Source organism: Eublepharis macularius, chromosome 1 (assembly GCF_028583425.1).
Source record: "Eublepharis macularius isolate TG4126 chromosome 1, MPM_Emac_v1.0, whole genome shotgun sequence".
In the NCBI taxonomy this organism is placed as follows: Eukaryota; Metazoa; Chordata; class Lepidosauria; order Squamata; family Eublepharidae; genus Eublepharis; species Eublepharis macularius.
Genome location: NC_072790.1, coordinates 250161173 through 250182482, shown reverse-complemented (window position 1 = coordinate 250182482; position 21310 = coordinate 250161173). Strand labels below are relative to the sequence as shown.

The 21310-nt window shown below is 45.6% G+C and overlaps 2 protein-coding genes across 2 annotated transcripts; both read right to left on the bottom strand.

The window, feature by feature from the left end:
• Positions 1-9262: 9262 nt before the first annotated feature.
• LOC129325701 (involucrin-like) lies at positions 9263-10780 on the bottom strand. The gene has a single exon (XM_054973539.1). It carries the CDS (start codon positions 10778-10780, stop codon positions 9263-9265), a length of 1518 nt encoding a protein of 505 aa, XP_054829514.1.
• Positions 10781-11458: 678 nt separating this feature from the next.
• Positions 11459-14429, bottom strand: LOC129325693 (repetin-like). Its single transcript, XM_054973525.1, has 3 exons — positions 14292-14429; positions 12068-12215; positions 11459-11691 (listed from the first exon to the last, which is right to left on the bottom strand). Exons 1-3 carry the CDS (start codon positions 14427-14429, stop codon positions 11459-11461), a joined length of 519 nt encoding a protein of 172 aa, XP_054829500.1.
• Positions 14430-21310: the final 6881 nt, after the last annotated feature.

The window sequence follows — 21310 nt, the reverse complement described above, 5'->3', positions numbered from 1 at the left end:
ATTCCGTTACCTTACATATTATCTGTTGCTTTAAATATGTACTCCTATATACTACCTGTGCTTCATGTTGTCTAATGTCAGTCCTAGAATTGGTTACGTTCTGTCTCAGCAATTCTTCAACCCCATATTGGATCCATGCTAATGTGATGTCTTTGTAAATTTGTATTCGTTTACCCTATGACATTGTTTATGGAAATGTCCGTGACACTGCATGGAAATTCCTGCCCTTGTCCTTGCTACTGATTGTACTTATCTCACACTATGTAATCCGCCTTGAGTCTCAGTGAGAAAGGTGGACTAGAAATTAATTAATTAAATAAAATAATTGGATGGGAGACCGCCAAAGAAGACCAGGGTTGCAGAGGCAGGCAATGGCCGACCACCTCTGATAGTCTCTTGTCTTGAAAACTCCACCAGAGGGAGGGGGTTTGCCATAGGTCAGCTATGACTTGACAGCACTTTCCACTACCAAATTTGAGACTGTTACTCACCAGGTGACGCTATTTACCTCCATGCCATGAAAAGCTTCAGCTGCCTGTTTCCAAACATTAATCCTCCGTTAAACGTTAAAGCCTCTATTCGAAGAACAGGACTTTTTTCTCCAGGCCTTCTGGCAACTTTGACTCCACCTGTTCTGGCTCTGTCCTGTGGTTTCTTGCAGGGGACATTGTTCTTGAAGTCAAATACTGACTATTCAACAGAAGAGTGTTTATGTATTTTATTTATTTAAAATGTCTGTAATCATACCTTTCTCTCCAATATTGGCTGCAATCCTAAAGACGCTTTCCTGGGAGTAAGCTCTATTGAATAACTGACTGACTCAGAGTCTCTCTATGCGAGACATCTTAGAGGAAAATGCTCACGTGTAGGGAGACGCAATGTTAGCCGGGAAGCGTAGTTTAAAAAGACAGAGCCAAAAGTCAATTTCACCTCTCTACAGAGCCAGCAAAGATCACTCCTCAGAAGGTGTGTTAATTTCCTCTTCGACTGACAGAGCCTTTCGGGGGGGGGGGAATTGACAAACCCTCGGAGGAGCAATCTTGGCGGGCTCTGTAGAGAGGTGAAATTGACAGAGCCTTTGGTTGTGTCTTTTAAAACTATGTTTCCTGGCTAGCACCGTGACTTCATACACTTGAGCTTTCTTGTGTAAGACGTCTCATGTAGAGAAACTCTTAGTGCAAAGCCAAGGGGTCATATTGGATCCAACACTGCTGCTAGAGAAGCAAGTAAATGAAGCCACAAAAAAGGTTTCTCCCAATTTAGAATAGCCTGGAAGATGGCCCCCTACCTTGACATGGCTGATCTGGCCACCTGGATTCATAGTAAAAAAAAAAAGGGGGGGGCTCCCCAAGGCAAAACAAAGGGGAAAAAGGAAAATGGTGTGAAGGGAAGAGCCTTTAATGATTATATAACCCCTATGGTTTTTGCAACAGCTTTGGCAGGGGGATCTATCAAGAAATGCAAAATATGATAATAATAACATTCAATTTATATACCGCCCTTCAGGGTGACTTAACACCCACTCAGAGAGCGGTTTACAAAGTATGCCATTATTACTATATATAGCTATAATGCATACAACTTCTTAAAATAGATAAAACATATTAATAAAACACATAATTATAACACAGCAATTTCACAGAGCACGGACAGAGGGCAAATCATAACAAATGCTTAATATATGGATAACTAAACTAATATTAATATACACTTCATGTTTCCTAATCACAAAAAAGATTTTTTTTTAAAATTGTATATGAATAAAGGAATTTGGAAGGTCAGTCAAGTTTTGTAATGTTTATTCAGTCTTGCATAGCTCAAAGAGATACTTCAGTAAGGGAAAGGACTATAGACTAGCCTATTGGGTGCTGTCTGCCGATGTAGATAAATTCCTACTGGGTAGGACGTTGCTAAAGATGCCATCTTAATTACTTATGCTATATATCAGAACAGTTTCATCTATTTGTTCGGCCTTCTCCTAGTTTTCAAATGTGCAGCTACCACACCCTGTTGTAACTACTTCCATTAAATGCCTTACTGTTGATCATATGGTATTTTTGATCTGTGAATATCCTAGCTATTGATTTTATTGTAGGCACTTGCAGTATGTAATTGGCCTTGGATCTCGGTGAGAAAAGTGGACTATAAATAAAGAACAACAACAACAGTAGCCAGTTCGAGAGCCAGTTTGGTGTAGGGGTTAAGAGCTGTGGGACTCTAATCTGGAGACCCGGGTTTGATTCCCCACTCCTCTGCTTGAAACCAGCTGGGTGACCTTGGGTTAGTCACAGCTTCTCGGAGCTCTCTCAGCCCCACCCACCTCACAGGGTGTTTTGTTGTGGGGATAATAATGACATACTTTGTTAACTGCTCTGAGTGGGCATTAAGTTGTCCGGAAGGGCAGTATATAAATCAAATGTTATTATTATTGTTATTAGTAATAACACAGCTCTCGCCTGTTTTATTTTAAAGTGGCGCCCCCCCCCTTCCTCCCAGAACAAGTCAGAGATCGCACTCTTCTCTCTGGGCAGCTCTTCCTGCCTCAGCACAGCGGATGGTGAGCATGCAATTCCAGATCAGCACTTCTTTCTGGCCGTTTCCACACGACTTACCTGCCTGTGGAACATCACGCGAAAGACAGCGTCTTCTCGTGCGAAATCGCGCCAGGAAGATGGTGTTATCCAGAAGTTTTGCGCACAATTGCGTCTTCCTGGCATGATTTCACACGAGAAGATGTTGTCTTCCGGGTCTTTCGCGCGATGTGCCACAGGCAGGTAAGTCGTGTGGAAACGGCCCCTGTTATGTCCAGGGCACTGGCGCTCCAGACACTGAGCCACAGGTTGCAAGATCAACAGACCACAGACTGAGAACCACAGGCCCAGATTCCTTTGGCTCTTGCTCTTTAGTTCACGCCGCAGGCCCCAGCCATTGTTCAAATAGCCTACTTGCAGAAAAGAGGCTCAATGACTCCACAATGATGGCTGATGAGCAGCAGGTGTCTCCATTCTGGCTAACAAGCTCCCTGCTTCTGGCTGGTCCCCTCTTCCTCTTTGAAACCCATGACAATGTCACGTCAGTGCCCTGCAGGCACAGGACAAGGAAGTGTTTTCAGGAAATGGATAACACAGAACTGTGCCTTCCGATCTTGAGTCGATTTGGGACTTTTTAGCAGCTTATCCACAGCCACATTTTCGAATATTACTCCATGGGGACTAAAAACTTGCCGGTGCTTCTTTTTTTGGAGTGGGAAGGGAATACGTTAATGTTCTCAAATTCCATTGAATCAGAGGTGACCCCCCCTTTCTAGTATTAGGAGTAGCCGTGTCATCTTTGGGTTGGGAAACTCCTGGAGATTTTGGGGTGGGGACCTGGGGAGGATGGTGTTTGGGGAGAGCCCTCAGTGGGGTATAATGCCATAGACCCCACCCTCCAAAGCAGCCATTTGTTCCAGGGTAATTAGATCAAGAGGGGTTGCCATGTTAGTCTGTCTGCGGCAGTGGAAAAGAGGAAGAGTCCAGTAGCACTGATAAGACTAACCAAATTAGTGGTAGAGTATGAGCTTTTGTGAGCCACAGCTCACTTCTTCAGATACAGCTAGAAGGTGAGTCATAGAATCATAGAATCATAGAATCATAGAGTTGGAAGGGGCCATACAGACCATCTAGTCCAACCCCCTGCCCAGTGCAGGATCAGCCTAAAGTATCTCTGACAAGTATTCATCCAGCCTCTTCTTGAAAACTGCCAGTAAGGGGGAGCTCACCACCTCCCTAGGCAGCTGATTCCACTTGTCCATCTGTCCTTATATCTTGGAGAGTGGAGTGATTGCATAAGCTGAATGATAATAGCCAGTGAACGACAAAGGCAAGCATGACTGAATAGGGTGAGTTATGCAGAAGGGTAGTGAGTGTGGAGAAATTGGCATGGGTAATGAGACAGGAAGTCCAGGTCACGATTCAGTCCGTTGTCTTGAGCTTCATTATCAGTTGCAATTCAGCAGTCTCTCTTTCTTGGAATTCCTCTGCTACTTTTAGGTCAGATGGACTCACATTCTAGCTGTATCTGAAGAAGTGAGCTGTGACTCATGAAAGCTCATACCCTACCACTAATTTTGTTAGTCTTATAGGTGCTACTGGACTCTTGCTCTTTTCCACTGATCTTTGTAGTGTGGAGATAAGTTGTTATTCCAGATCTCCAGGCCCCGCCCAGACCGTAATTGGGAGATGCCATACCTGGGATACCTGGATGGCTTCATAAATTGTGTTCTGTATTCAGAACATGGGGAGAGTCAAGAGATTGGGAGGAGGCAGCCACATCCCCTAGCAAAGACCCACAAGAGAATGTTTCAGATAAACAATGGGATGGGTGGGGAAGCATGGAATAATTTGTAACACCGAGAGCAGCCAAGGTTACACCCAGAGGCGGGTAGTAAAAGAGATCCTCGTCTTTTGTTCCTCCTGTGTATTTTTATTCTCTGTTGCATAGGGGCATGTTCTGGCTTGAAATGAAAAAAAAAAAACAACCCATAGAAATCCCTGATCAAACTTCCCATGAGTCATGCAATTAATAATTTCCACTGAGCTATTAATCATTTCCACATTGGATTATTTGTTCCCTGCCTCCACCTGGTGGCTAGACGATGTATTTGATTTTTTCTTTAGTTCAGACCATAAATATAATCAGTTGTGCGTGTGGTTGGTCTCGCTCTCGCTAGAAACCTAAAAAGAACCTGTGCGGTTGGGGTCTACTTAGAAGATCTGAGCACAGTGCAACAGAGAGGAGCTGGTTTGGTTCAATGGGAAAGGAAGGAGGACTGTGGGAAGTGGACAAGGCGGAAGGAAGTGATGCAAGATACAAGGAAGTAAGGCGAGAGGAAGTGATGTAAGGCAAGAGGAAGTGATGTGTGATAGGAAAATTTAATTTAAAATTTGAATATTTGTGGGTACAAAGGTTGGACAACATCTCAGAAAGAAATTTAGTCCTAGGTTGGGCATACAACGGGCAGTTAAGAATATAACGAGGTAAGTCCTCAATTGCGGATGTTCCACAGGGACAGAAGTGCTGGTCCTTAGGTATTTTACTGTAGCGGCCTGCTAAAACTGCGGTTGGCATTGTTTCGAAGCGTAGGGATGTGAAGGCTGCTCTAAGATTATCGTTTGCAATACTAACTAAGATGCTCTAGAATGATTGCACTTGAAGAGTTTAAACCAAGAGGCTGACTGACAGTTCAAGACAGCCTGTCTTATCTATCAGGGCATCACCCTTATAGACCCAGTCTCGAAGATGTAAGTTATTTGCTGAGGAGTTGAGAAGATCGTCGGGGATGGAATATCTGTTTAATATATTACGGGGAAAAAAGTGGCGTACCGGGTCCTTAGATAGCATTTGATTAAATGACAGATATCTGAGTGTATCGGGTCCGGCTGAATATTTGTGGGAGGAAGTGACTTCACAGAAAGGAGAGGTGTTTGTGAACTTGACCTTCGACCATCACTGGAAGTGACATCGTCCTGGTAATTACCTGCCCTCCATGTCTGCCACTGAGCCTAATAATTTGACAAGCATGCATCATGATGTTTTCAATCCCTGTAGCTAAGAGTATTTTTTCTAATGGACACTAACGGCTAAAAGATGCATAATCGATTGTTTTTGAAGGCTAGTTGCTTCGTGCTATGGGGAGATACCCAGCTTCCAGGTAAAGCAGATTTCTTTGCAGGTTTGCTCCTAAGAAGCAGTCTTTCTGGATTCCAATAGCCTTGTGTTTCCCTCGGAGGGAACTGGTGCTTCTAGTACTGTCGGTTTGGGTACCCACAAGCTTCTATTTCCTCAACTCGTATATTTGTGAATAAGCAGATGTTGCAAGAAAACAAAACGAAGGATGAAACCGTGAAGCTGGTCAGATCAATTCACTGTGATTTATTGAGTATCATCTTGCAGTACAGCAGCATGGAAAGAAGGCGGCACAAGGAAATCACTTATAATGGAAAGATCCCCCCCGCCCCATCCTAAAAGACGCAAGCTCCCCTTCTGGAACTTTCATCATGTTGTGGATCCCCAGTTTTTTTACCCTCACTTCCCACTCCAGTTTCCTGCCCGGCAATTGCAAAAAGACTTTCATTACGGTACTTGGGGATTCACCACACAAGAGTAGTTTCAGGCGCCACAGCGGGCAGCATCCTATAGTATGTGTCACTGCTAAGGTTAAGCCAAACCAAGGTAGCATTTCGCACCCCCGAAAATTGCCCCGAGCAAGTCCCCCCGTTTTGTCAGACTATGGCATCCCAGATGGCTCAAGTCTGCCTTCCTCCCTTTTGCAAGAAGACAAGGTCCTTTGGTTTCAAAAGGTTTTATTTGAAAGACAGCATTCAGGCCCAGGCGTCCACAATCCAGAACCAAGATAATCCTGGCTGAGCAAAGCTTTGTTAGGAATGAGTTACAAAACGAAAGTTGCTACAGATCAAACTCTCAGATCCCAGCCTCCCCCCAGAGTTCACATAGCAGGAAGCCTCTCTGTGGGAACGCTGGCACATCAAGGTCATCTAGGAAGAAACAAATAAGATGCAGCATTCTCTCCCATGGAAGGCGCGGTCCTGGCAGTTGAAGGGACCTGGAGGAAGAGAAAGACTAAACAACTACAGAAATTAATATGGCGTTACATAGGTTGCATTCTCCCAGCATGGCAGATCCTGACACGTGTGCCTGTTTCTGAGGTGAGGTGATGTTGGGGCTGTGGAACAATGCAAAAAAAAAAAAGTCCACCTGTTCAAAGTAAGGGCAGGCTACATTGCCCTCACTCTGATTTGTCTTCATGACATTGTATAGCCAACTTCGATTGGCTATGTGGTACCATCGGGAAATCAATGTGGAATGGGGGAAACGGTTTTCCTGCTCTAATCTGGCTTCTAGGTGTTGTCATGTAGACAAATTTGACTGGCTGTATGGTGAGAAGATATCAAGACCAAGCTGTGCAATTGTGGCCATGTTCCACATTCCTGTAGCCGCATCACTCTGTAGCAAACAGCTGATTAAAAAGAATGGGTTAGAAGAAGACCCAGTAGCATCTCAGCACAGAAGAAAAAGGTAAGGCAAGGCTTTTCTTGTGAATATTTGCATGCCTTTTCAACCTTCCCCCATCAAATTTTAGTGGAACAAAACTTAATGCAACGCTAGAAACATTTAGGCGAAGCGGATTTTGCTGCCTCTCTGTTAATCCAGTTATGGTAGAACCCTGTTCATTTTGACATGCTTAGGATTTAGGGATCCACAGGCTAAAGAGAGAAGCAAGAGGATTACCGCTCACACCCTTGTACTAATCCACTTCTCAGGACAGAACCCATAGAGTATACACACAATTTTATCTTAGTATAAATACTAATTACGTAGAGCAAAGGGCTGATTTAGAGCTGATTAGAGAAGACAATCAGAAGGGGGGAAAATCTAAAAATCAAGATAAACTATTATTTTAGATCCAGAGGAATTAGCCTTGTTAGTCTGTAGTTGCAAAAAGTAGAGTCCAGTAGCACCTTTAAGATTAACCAACTTTATTGAAGCGTAAGCTTTCAAGAACCATAGCTGTCTTTGTCAGATGCATCTGATGAAGAGAGCTGTGATTCTTGAAAGCTTATGCTGCAGTAAAGTTGGTTAGTCTTAAAGGTGCTGCTGGACTCTTTACTTTTTACTATTATTTTGGTACTTGTGGCTGCACTAAAAGCAGGGTGGATCATGGCTGTATTCTCCTCCAGTGTAGTTACATCGCTTTGCAGCAAAGGAATGATTTAGTGCTGATTAAAAGAACGGATCCAAGTGCCTACAAAACACAGATAGTAAAGTAGACTTTTTAGCCACGATCTTCCTCCACTCCATCAACATGGGGGCTTCTATGGCTTCTCCTTCTGGGTCAGGAGATAGTCATACAGAGGGTTGCATACAAAGGGCACTTTGGGTTCGCACAGAATTCCTGGCTTCTCTTGTGAGGCACTGGGCTCACGCATTTCTGGATTGCTGTCGCTCTGCCCCCCAGATTGTGGTTTTTCAGTGCCAGGTTGGTTCTTCTCAAGTGGTGGCTGAGATTCTCGAGCCTGTGGGCCACTTCCATCGGTTGGCACAGACCGGCTGCTACTTTCTCCACTAGATGTATCCGGGACTGGAGGTTGTGCTGATTCTGGAATACCAGATTGCTCCCGAGTTCTTTCTCTTACGGCAGGCTTGGGCCCTTCAGTTTCAGGCACTGCTCTGGGATCTGGTTTGCGTTCTCGTGACTGGGGTCGGCTTCGTGCAGCCTCCGTGGTCTCTGAGTCACCTGACTGGGTCCTCGACCCAGGTTCTTGTGGCTGTTGTCTCTGCCGCTCACTTCTTTGGGACACTGGTCCACGTGGCTGTGGCCTCTCAACCCCTCTTGTCTGAGGCACTGTGGATTCTCGTTCCCCTTCTCCTGTCAGAACGCTCTGTCTTGGTTCAGACTTCTGTGGCTCTTCTGCCGTTTGTTCACTTTCTCCGGATTCTGTTGTGTGGGGCTGTTGAGGTCTGCCCATGTCACCCTCTTCTGCTTTAGGCTTACGAAGTTGCTGCCTCTGTTGATCACGTTCGTCGGATTCAGAGTCCTTTGCTCGAAGCCTCCTTCTTTCGCTTGTGGCTGGAATCTCACGTGATGGTGGCCTGCTCTGGTCACTTTCTGTTGCTTCACTCTCATCACATTGGGATCGTCTCTGCTCAACTTCCCTTGGTTCAGACTCTTGTTGTGGGGATCTCTTGTGTTCATCTTGGACTGTGTGGTCATGCGGCTGTTGTCTGCTGTTTTCACTGTCTCGAGAAACTGTTTGACGTGACTGGGAACTTCTCTGCTCATCTTCTCTGGATACATTTTCTGGTGATAGTTGTCTGTATTCACTTTGACGTGGTTGGGATCTTCTCCAATCATCCTCTGTGTGTTCAAGGTCATGCGATGGAAGCCTGCTTTCATCATCTTTTTTCTCCATGTAAGAATATAGCCTACCCCTTTCACCCTCTCTTGATTCAGGCTCATTTGGCTGTGTTCTCTTCCTCTCATTCCATCTGTATTCTGGCTGACGTGGCTGAGGTTGTCTCAGATCGTACCGTTCAGAGCCACAAGATGCTTGCCGTGTCCTCTCCTCCTCTCTTGCCTTGGGGTCTCGTGACTGGGCGCTGCTCCATTCCTCCTCTCTAAGTTTTTCCTCATAATATATATATTCAGGTTCACGTGGGACAGGTGTTCTCCGCTCACTATCCCTCGATTCCTGCTCATAAGCTAGAGGCCTGCTCTGGTCACGCTCTCTTGGATTACTCTCAGAGGAATAATAATATCTGCTCTGCTCTCTGTCTCTGGATCTGGGGTCATAATGTTGACTTCTTGGCTCATCACGGCTTCTTCGGTCATGGGCTTGAGACTGGGCTCTCTCACTTTCTCTGGATTCAGGTCCGCATGACGGGTGCCTCCTCCATTCATCATCTCTGGGTCTGGCTTGATATGTTCCAGGCCTTTGTTCTTCCTCTTCTCTAGGTTCATGTTCACTTGGCTGAGGCCTCCTTCTTTCATCGTCTCTGTGTGGAGAGTCCCTTGTATGTCTCTGACTCCTACTGTCCTCTCGGGTTGGGGGTTCTGTTGAATGGGCCCTTTCCCTTTCATCATCTCTGGGTCTGGCTTGATATGTTCCAGGCCTTTGTTCTTCCTCTTCTCTGGGTTCATGTTCACTTGGCTGAGGCCTCCTTCTTTCATCGTCTCTGTGTGGAGAGTCCCTTGTACGTCTCTGACTCCTACTATCCTCTTGGGTTGGGGGTTCTCTTGAATGGGCCCTTTCCCTGTCATGATCTCTGGGTCTGGCTTGATATGTTCCAGGCCTTTGTTCTTCCTCTTCTCTGGGTTCATGTTCACTTGGCTGAGGCCTCCTTCTTTCATCGTCTCTGTGTGGAGAGTCCCTTGTACGTCTCTGACTCCTACTATCCTCTCGGGTTGGGGTTTCTCTTGAATGGGCCCTTTCCCTGTCATGATCTCTGGGTCTGGCTTGATATGTTCCAGGCCTTTGTTCTTCCTCTTCTCTGGGTTCATGTTCACTTGGCTGAGGCCTCCTTCTTTCGTCATCTCTGTGTGGAGAGTCCCTTGTACGTCTCTGACTCCTACTATCCTCTCGGGTTGGGGGTTCTCTTGAATGGGCCCTTTCCCTGTCATGATCTCTGGGTCTGGGTTGATATATTCCAGGCCTTTGTTCTTCCTCTTCTCTGGGTTCATGTTCACTTGGCTGAGGCCTCCTTCTTTCATCATCTCTGTGTGGAGAGTCCCTTGTACGTCTCTGACTCCTACTGTCCTCTTGGGTTGGGAGTTCTCTTGAATAGGCACTTTCCCTTTCATCATCTCTGGGTCTGGCTTGGTATGTTCCAGGCCTTTGTTCTTCCTCTTCTCTGGGTTCATGTTCACTTGGCTGAGGCCTCCTTCTTTCATGGTCTCTGTATGGAGAGTCCCTTGTACGTCTCTGACTCCTACTGTCTTCTTGGGTTGTGGGTTCTCTTGATTGTGCTCTCTCTCTTTCATCATCTCTGCGCCAGGCCTGATATGTTTTGGGCCTTTGCTCTTCCTCTTCTCTGGGTTCATGTTCACTTGGCTGAGGCCTCCTTCTTTCATCATCTCTGTGTGGAGAGTCCCTTGTATGGCTCTGACTGCTACTATCCTCTTGGGTTGGGTGTTCTCTTGACTGGGCCCTCTCCCTTTCATCATCTCTGGGTCTGGCCTGATATGTTTTGGGCCTCTGTTCTTCCTCTTCTCTAGGTTCATGTTCACTTGGCTGAGGCCTCCTTTCACCTTCTCTTGCTTGAGGCTCACTTAGCAGGGGCCTTCTTCTTCTCTCTGTTTCCCGAGGTTCACATTCATAATACCAATGCCTTCTCTGACCACCCTCTCTCAGTGCTTGAGGACCTCTCCTCTCTTCCTCCCTTGGTTCAGCATTACAAGGTTCAGCTCTTCTTCTATCAACCTGTTGGGGTTCATGAGGATAGTACTGCTGCCCTCTCTGGTCATGCTCTGCTGGTTCTTGTTCTTGTGCCTGGGGTCTTCTCCTATTACCCTCTCTGGGCTCAGACTCTCGGGATCGGGCCCTCCTCTGCTCACTTTCTCTGGATTCAGGTGCATAATACTCCTGTCGTCTCTTATCATCTTCTCTTGCTTCTGGTTGATGTCTGTTACCAGCTCTAGGCAATGGGTGGTGTTCATCATAATCATCTACCGGCTCACAGCCATGTGGTCGATAGCTGCACCCCTCATCCACATGGGGATCATGATCATATGACTGATGCCTCACTTCATCATGTGCGTAATCCTCTCTCCTTTCATCTTCCCATGCTTGAGGCTCAAGAGATGGGTAACGCCTTCCATAACCACATCCTACTTCCACTGGTGCACATGCGCGGCACTGTCTCCCTTCATACAGTTGTGATTCAGTCTCACGGGGTCTGCTCACATTGCCATCACTGACTCGCTGCTCAGACTCTTGCGATCGACGTCGCCTATCATGTCCCACTCTTTGTGTGGGCACTTGGGAGTATTGATCTCGGTCTCCTCCCCGTGGCTGAGGCTCATGTGATGGATGATGTCCTTCATCATGGAGCACAAGATCTCGCGACCGGTGCCTAGATACCTCTTCAGCTGGTGGTTCCCTTTCTCTTGGTTGACGATGCCTTGCTTCGTTCCTTTGTGGTTCAGATTCACGGGCCCGCTGACCAGTCTCTACATCAGCCTGTGGCTCAGAATCATGTGGCAGCTTCTCGTAATCTTCCTGTTCTCGAGGTTCATGTGGCTGATAGATTCCCCCTCGATCCCCTCTTGGTTCTGGATTGCGTGCCTGATGGCTCCTCTCATTTGTTCTTGCTACGGGCTGAACTGGAAAGAGGTGATCTCTCCTCCTCTCTCGTCTTGTGGAAGATTCAGCTGGATGGACGTGGGTCGGGTCAGAACCTCCTCTCTCATGAACAGAATTCCTTTCCTCTCCATTATCCCGTGGCTGGTGGTGGACCCTTTCATCCTTCAGGGGGTCCCTTTCCCTTCCTCTGGCTTCTCCCTGCTGACGGAGCTGTTCGCTGGGCTGCTGGCAATGGTAGCAAGCCTTTGCCACTCTGAATATGAGAAGCAGGTATTCGCTGAAGTCAACCAAACAGTCTCCATTGAGGTCCAGCAGCTGCAATACGAGGTCAACAGTTTGAGGGTCACGAGGATTCTGAAAGATGAAAGGTCACGAAGAAAGAAGATTAGTTTCTTGGGCCTCGGAGTTGCTCCACTCACTGCCCACATTGCTTTCTCATTAGTAGTCTTCCAAGCCTATTATTAGCGTTTAAGCGACTAATAAGACTTTAGTCAATCGTGTGTGTGTGTTGCAGGGGCGGTATTTATGAATGTTCTGCATTGTGCAGGGGGTTGGACTAGATGACCCTAGAGGCCCCTTCCAACCCTATGATTCTATTATTCTAATTGGATGAATTCTACTTGAATAATCAATCAATTTGTGTATAGTATAGTTCTAGTATCTGTCCGCCTGTCTCTGTCATATTTTCCCCACCCTCCCTCCAAGAGCCCTGACCTGGATAGCCCAGGTGAGCCCATTCTTGTCAGCTCTCGTAAGCTAAGCAGGGTCAGGCTTGGTTCATAATGAGATGGGAGACCTCCAATGAAGACCAGAGTTGCAGAGGTAGGGAATGGCAAGCCACCTGTTAGTTTCTTGCCATGAAAATCCTGCAACAGGTTGCCATATGTCAGCTATGACTTGCTGGCACTCTCCACCAAATTCATTTATGTTTGCTAAATACATATCCATCGCAAAGCAACACTAAACAAGGACAGGCATCCAGTATATTGTCCTGTTGTGTGCCACATCTTCATGAGAAGAGTGCAAACTGGTAAACCATCAGATAGATTTTCAAGGAGTAGATATCCATTCAAGGCATTAAACATCTGTAAAGAATTCTCATTCTCTCTCACGTGACCAAATTCTAAGTATCTTCATTTTGCTAAACATTGCAAAAAGTATTCATTATCTGCCACAGCTGTTCCTGGTGCTGTTCCTAGTATTCTTTTCCTTTATTTCTACACACGATCATAGAATCATAGAGTTGGAAGGGACCTACAGGGTCATCTAGTCCAACCCCCTGCACAGTGCAGGAAATTCACAACTACCTCCCCCACACACCCCCAGTGACCCCTACTCCATGCCCCGAAGATGGAAAAACACCTCCAGGATCCCTAGCCAAAGTGGCCTGGAGCAAATTGCTTCCTGACCCCAAAGTGGCAATCGGCATTACCCTGGGCATGTAAGAAGGGGCCACGAGAACTAAGCATTGATGCAACCCTTCCTGCCCTCCTCCACGCATAAACGTCCTATGCATTCAGACCACATGCTTACGAGTCAGCAAATGTACATAGCCATGGAATGCCTGCTTCCCCCTCTCTGCGTATTGATTTCACCGATGCACACCATCTTGTCTTTGCCCTCTTGATTTTTTGAGTAGGCAAGGAGTGTGGATTATGTTACTCCACATGCTTCTTTTCTCAAAGTTAAATGTACTCACTATGGGGATGTTACCTTTCTGGTTAAAGATAGTCTAGAGTGATGGGATCAGATGAGCATGACCCCCTATGCAGTGGCAGGCGGCATACTGCATGGTGTGCCTTAGACTCAAAACACACGAGACGAAATACCTAGATTCAACTCGTGTTCTCTTACCTAAAGGTTTGCCGGGAAGTGTAGGCATCCTTGCAGCTTAAAGTTTAGCATTTACAGTGCAGGCGTCCTTGCAGCTTAAAGTTTAGCATTTACAGTGCAGGCGTCCTTGCAGCTTAAAGTTTAGCATTTACAGAGCAGCGAGGAGGGAAGTGCAGGCGTGGGGCGCCTTTCCTCCCACTCTCAAGGTGCATCATGGCATTTTCCCTTCCCCTCACCCGGCCTGGCCCTGCAGAGCGATGCCTGGCTGTACCGGGAGATTTTAAGCTGCAAGGACCCCCGCACTTACCTCTCTGCTGCTCTGTAAATGCGAAACTTTAAGCTGCAAGGACGCCTACACTTCCCGACAAACCTTTAGGTAAGAGAACATGAGTTGAATCTAGGTATTTCATCTCATGTGTTTCGACTGTTAGTGTTCATGTGCGTGCATTGAAATGCATGTACTCTAGAGAGATGTTCCTCACTCAAAGATTTAACTTCTCCTGACCTGAGGGAGGGAGTGGAGTGCTGCTCGCCAATAAGCCAACCTAATTTGTGCTTCCACGATTCTCACCCTGAACTATCCAATCTCCTGCTTACCTCCAGAACCTCAGAGAACTCTTTCCGGATCAGCCACTTCAGCTCCCTTCTGTTGAGGGTGAAGCAGTCCCCGTCCTTCTTGGCATGCTTGTGAAAGACCCCAATGATGGTACAGATGCTCTCCACAAGGTAAGGCATCTTCCGGAATGTTCTCTTGAGATTTCTAAGACAAACAGCTGCAGTTAGGGCGAGGATCGTTTCCTAGCGGTGCTATATGTACGCCATTCCATTAAAAAACTGATCGATTGATTTTATTTACATTATTCATATATCACAACGCAAACATTGGCTGTGACATTTAATAAACAATACAATAGGGTAAGGATAGCAGGAATTTGAAAACAAGCAGACATTCAATACAGAGCTGAAGGGAAAAAATGTGGAAACAAAACTTAAAACAACGTGGAACGATCCAGTAGGAATGTACTTTAAGCAAGAGACAGTACACAGTAGTATAGTTTACAGTCACCAACTCATCGGTCTGAGGAATGCCTGATAAGCTGGGTGGCTTGTGGGAGAGAGATTGTTAGTGGTTTATAACACAACTGCTTGCAAGAACTATGGATGGCAGGTTCCTCCTTGGAAGAATAATCAGATTTAGATTGAATAGAGACTCTGGATGGTTATCTCATGACCAAAAGTAACTGCCTTCAGGCATTCCGTTCTGATTCAGCAATGGCGGGAAGGGGTCACGCCCAACCTGGATTGCGCACTCCACCTCTTTCATGATGTTTGCAACTGCTTTGCATTTACATGGACTCCCTGCACACTCTACCCCCTCCCCTCACCACCTATATATCTCTGGCAAGTTTCTTCATACCCTCCATGCATCTGACGAAGAGAGCCGTGGTTCTTGAAAGCTTAGGCAGCAATAAAGTTGGTTAGTCTTAAAGGCTCCACTGGACTCTTTACTACCTTGGAAGAAGAATGCTTTCTTCCTTTTTTTTTGACACAAGAATAAGTGCCGCCTCTTTTTAAAAATATTTTTTATTTATCTTACTATATAATTGAGTAAGCGTATTTCAGACAACTCACTTTATACCCTGGTGCACCACCAGAGGGCGCTGCCATAGAGGGAAGCCTAGGCAAGGCCTCATGTCCCTCCAAAAACATGCCATGGTGGGAAGCCCAGGATGGTGGCAATGCCCACCTCCAGGCTTCACCCAGCTGGTATTAGGAGTGAGGCAAGTGGCAATGCCACCACCCAACTTAACCCAGCTGATATTTTGAGTGGAGCAGGAGGCAATGCACACACCCTGCCTTTACCCAGTTGGTATTAGGAACAGAGCAGCTGGCAATGCCCACCCCCACCTTAACACAGCTGGTATTAGGAGTGGAGCAGGTGGCAGTGCCCTTTCCCCGCCTTAACCCAGCTGGTATTAGAAGTAGAGCAGGTGGCAATGCCTAACCCCTACCTAAATACAGCTGGTATCAGCAGTGGAGCAGATGGCAATGCCCATCCCCCCTTGAACCAGTTGAGATCAGGAGCAGAGCAGTTGGCAATTCAGACCCCCCTCAGCTTAACCCAGCTGGTATTAGGAGTGGAGCAGGTGGCAATGCCCACCACCTTCTTAACCAGATGGTATTTGGAGCAGAGAAGGTGGCAATACCCACCCCCTGCCTTAACCCAGCTGGTATTAGGAGCGGAGCAGGTGGCAATACCCACCCCCAGCCTTAACCCAGCTGGTATTAGGAGCAGAGCAGGTGACAATGCCCAACCCCCTCCTTCACCAGCTGTAATAACTGACGGAGGAGGAGTGAATGCTTGCCTGCCCGCCCTCCTCTTTCTAGAGCCCATTGCATTTCCCCCCCACAACAGGCTTGGTTGCTAGTTTCACATAATAAACTCAAACGTAAACACACACAAAAATGAACTACTTCATATAATCAGCTGATTCTTATCTCTACAATCATCCACAACTTCAGTCATCATAGAATCATAGAATCATAGGGTTGTGTGGGAAATGGATTTAATGAAAGAGATTTTATGTAACCTTATGTGCCTCCTATCACTGTTATGCACTTTTACTATTCTCAGGAGCGAATGTAGTCACTGCAACGCAACTTGCAAGAAAATGAAACTTGAAACAAAAGACCAAAGCAGAATGTATGTTACACATGTAAGTCACTGTGAAATGTAAGATCAAAGTTCTGTAAAGCTTGCTGTCAGGTAGATTGCGCTTAGTAAGTTTAATGAGCACCTGTTTGATTCCTGACACCTGTTTCTTACTTGGTACAGAAATCCCCTTTGTGAAAATGTCCATGCAAAATGTTGCAATGAAAGAAAGCTAAGATTAGAAACATCTCTTAAGGATGAGAGAGAAAACCACAAAGAGGAGAAGGGGACTTAATGTAATCACAAGTGCATTCCAGGAGAGGAGAGCAGCTCTCCTCCCTCAGGACCCGTAGAAATATTCCCCGCTTGAAGCCCCCAAGGTTGCCAGAAAACGACATCGGGGCACCACTATTAAATGTTACTTAGACCAAAGGAATGGGTATGAATGAGAAGCCTATGAAAGAGATGGGTGAGAAAGGAAGACATTTCTTCCAGAGATAACACCAAGGACAGATAAGATAAGAAATTGCAGTCAGGTAATGCTGTTGATCTAAGCTGTTTCTTCCAATCAGAATACCCTTAGACACTTGAGCCAATGGAATAAAAAATATTATAATTAACCAAAAGGTATTAATTGCTTTGTACTGCTATTATAGCTTTGATGAGCGTTGGGCACGAGGGTACCTTGTGCTTCTTGTGTATCCATTGTTCCTCCATTGTTTAATAAACAATTATAGATTGCGTCATCTATAGGACTCCGCGTATGTCTCTTATTATGATTGGCTAAAGGGACATTCAAGGTACCAGTTGTGTACAACAGTTGGAAAGGACCTCCAGGGTCATCTAGTCCAACCTCCTGCACAATGCAGGAAACCAACAACTACCCCCCCCCACACACACACCCAGTGACCCCTGCTCCATGCCCATAAGATGCAGGGCCCCAAGCCGAACTAGCCTGGGGAAAACTGCCACCCGACCCCAAGGTGGTGATGGGCACCTCCCTGGGCATGCAAGAAAGGGCCATGAGGACCAAGCCCTGATGCAACCCCTCTCACCGTCCCTCTCATGGTCTGCCCAGGTTCACAGAATCCACATTGCTGTCAGGTGGCCATCTAGCCTCTGCTTAAAAACCTCCAAAGAAGGAGGTTAATAAAAACCTCCAAAGGAGGAGCTCAGTAATCATCTAGGCCATATATGAACCTAAACACACCATCTAAATCTTATAAAAATATAAACGTCTATCATTTAAATTATATTGACATCAATTAAATCATATTGCCATCTAAAACTTGCTCATATGTATATTCTTAATTTTTCAATTCTATTTATATCTTTCTGTCTTTCTTCATATTTCATTATTCTTAATTCTTAGCGACATAATCAAAAAACATTTCCCATTTTTTCTTGGAATTCTGAAATTGGCCTGTTATGTATATAAAATGTTAATTTTGGCATTGATGCATATTCAGATATCTTATTCTTCCATTCCATCAAATATGGACGTCATTCTTCCTTCCATTTTCCTGCATATACTACTCTGGCCGCAGTCAGCATATATTTGAATAGTTCACTATGTAATTTTGTAACATTTTTTGGTAGTATATTTAATAACATATTTTGAGGGTTCATGTAGTGCTTCTTCTGAGATTCCTGTGACCCCCTCATCAAAAACCAAAGAATCCTTTTTGTGGAAGAATCTTTGTTTTTATTTATATGCACATTTTTCACCACTTTAATTTGTTAATCAACTAGACCTCATACAATGGATTGCTTTGGACTGCAAATGAATACACACCCACTAGGCAGTCATTTCATTGAGATTAGTGGCAGTCGGGGCTAAAATGTGCAAAAGTGAATTATTCAGGAGGGCTTTTTCACTCAGGTAATTGGGCTATGGTGTAAGACGTGGCTCAGAGAGATGCCTTGGTAAAGGGACAGGGACTGTAGACTATAATACTGAATACTAGCTGTTGATGTTAGATATGCCCCTACTGGCTAGTTTCTGTGTCATTTAATATGTCATGTCAAGTTTGTTTCAGCAATGTGTCAACTCTGTATTCGGAATTATGCTTGTTTTCAAATTTCAGCCATTCATACCCTATTGTGTTGTTTATTGAATGTCTCAGCCATTGATCATATTGACTTACACTGTGTAATCCGCCTTGAATCTCAATGAGAAAGGCAGACTATAAGCAAAGCAAAGCAAAGCAAAAGCAAAGCAGAAGAGAAGCCCTCTGGGAACTACATTCCCTGCAGGGAGATGTAGGCTGTTTCCACACGCTGTTAAAGAGACGGCCCACTCACTGAAATTTGGTGGGTTTTTTTTCACTCACTCTGTACGACTCCGATTTCAAAGCGGAAGCAGGCAGTTTGGCTTCCGGTTTTTCAGCATCTTTTAGCCTGCACAGGAAAGTGTGGGAAATTCCATTCTCAGAAAAAACACTGAAAAAACAGAAGCCAAACTGCCTGCTTCTGCTTTGAAATCGGAGACATATAGAGTGAGTGAAAAAAGCCACCAGAGTTCGGTGAGTGGGCTGTCTCTTTAACAGTGTGTGGAATTGGCCTTACGGAGGCTTTGCCTGCTGAATTTCTGTTTATCAAGTAGTTAGTAAGGGCAGAAGACCTATGCCAGAAACAAAGATGGCTGCTCAAATACATATCTTCCAGTGCAGCTTTCATGAGGACTACACATTCATTCTTTCACACTGTGCAAGACTGAATCAAAGTATACATTGCAGAGGAAGCCTATGGATCGTCATAGACCAGTAGTGTTTAAGGCATTCCGGATGTCTCTCTTTTAAATTTACTTTGAGAAATTCAGTGGGAAAAATGCTCCCCAACTTTCTGTACCCTCTAACGAATTTGTTCCGGGCTATATATGGTGGAATCTAATCTACATATTATTTAATTTGTGACTGCAATCTAATTGAAGAATTGTACAAGTTTTAACCTGTTAATGAATGGATTAAATCTGCATAAATTGTCATGTCAGTAAAAACAATTCTCTGGAGGAAAAAAGGCACATTTCCTTTTGCTTCTGATGCCACCAGCAACAGAAAAGGTATTCCTACATGCAGGGCTGGTGCCAGAGTTTCTGGTGCCTGAGGATGGGGGCAGCTTCAGGGCTGTTGCCGCCCCTACGCACACACGCGCGTGTGCGTGTGCACCGGGACTGCGTGATGACATCACTGCATATGATGTCATCATGCAGCATGCCACTGCTAGCCAGCCCCATTGGTGCGGCAGGCAGCTGGGATGGCGCGTGGGTGGCCTCCCAGCCCTCCCGCTCAGTTGTCCTGCGCCACCCTGGCCGACTGCCACACCTGGCCTGCAGCTGTATGTAGGCAGCGGCGGCAGCATGAGGCAACTGAGTGGGAGGGCTGGGAGGCTGCCTGCTCAGACTGTCCCATGCTGCTGCCGCCAGCACACACTCCCAGCCAGGTACAGCAGCTGTGGGCCAGACGCGACAGGCGGCTGGGGCAGTGTGCGGTCAGCTTCCCTGCCTTCCCGCTCAGCCGGCAGTGCTGCCACTGCTAGCTCTACGCCCCTGCCCCAGTGCCCCCTCTGGCACCTCAGCGCTTGAGGCGGCTGCTGGACCCGCCTCCATGAACGTGCTGGCCCTGCCCACATGCATACAAAAGAAGACGGAAATCTTCTTCTGTGCTGGTATGTTTCCGCCTGTGGGCGAGATGAAGGAGAATGCCTCTTCCTCTAAGATGGTGTCATAAAAGGCATTTGCTCTCATACGTGAGGTAAGAGAGAATGCCTCTTTTATTCTGCTGTTGGAGGAAGCATTCCTTCCTGTGTTAGTTTCACATTGCTGCGAATGCCTCTTCTAATAGTATTCATTCTGAGTAAAAGGGGGAATGCTTCTTCTAAGATGGTATCAAAAGAGACATTCTCCTCAGCAGATAAAACTCATGGAAATACTTCTGCTAAAGCAGTACCTCCAGCTCTCCATTGTACAAACTGCATAAATTAATGAATCTAATTTATTGATCATTTTACAGAGCAATCTTAAGAAAACTGTGGAATAAGCCCCACTCAATACACTTGAATAGGATTCTGAGCAGACCTGCTTAATATTGTCCTATTAATTTTGCATCCCCTTGTTAGTTATTTCTAAAGTTTCCTATCATCTTCTAAGGCACTGCAGACTATATAATTACAGTTATAAAAGAAAAGAAAGGAAAAGCCAGTTATAATAATTTGAAAACAATTTCTTTCAGTAGCACAATTTTTTTTCCAGCAAGGAAAAGGCTTCAAAACTCAAAGCAAGAAGCTAGATAGTATTGATCTACTTCCTAAAACGAAGTTTAATTAGATTTCATTTTTGCTATTTAGGAATTGCCTCATAAAAATAAAAAAGCAAAGGGAGGCGGTCTGGTGGTAATTTGGAGGTAATTAAATTCACAAATGTGTGTTCTTTAATAATTGGCAGCAACATCCAACAATGATTTCCCCTCCGATAGATCTGGGTCCAATAGCACTTTTAAAGACTGACTAGATTTCCAAGGTATGATCTGCTGAGATTCAAAGTTCCCTTAGCTTTGACTCTCAAGAAGCAAATACCTTGGGAATCTAGTCGGTCTTTAAGAGGCTATTAGCCCCAGGTCTTGCCCGTCAACTGCAGACCAACACAGCTAAAACTAGCTTGTCTTGTTATGTAACAGCTAGTGAGATGGATAGACTTTGAGCGGGGTAGCTCGAAAAGCGAATGTTTCCCACTTGAAAATCTCACTCCATTTTCAACTTGGGCTCTGACCCCTTAGAAGCTGGGCTCACCTTGAAATGGCCTTCAGTCTACCCACAGCAGGCTATCCGGTCACAAATCTTCACTTGGGGAACCAGAGAGAACCACAAGATTTGGGTCCGGCAGCTCCTTAATGACCAACAAGATTTCCAAGGTATAAGCTTTCGAAAGCCAAGTTCCCTTCGTCAGAGACAACCACAGCTCTCCCAC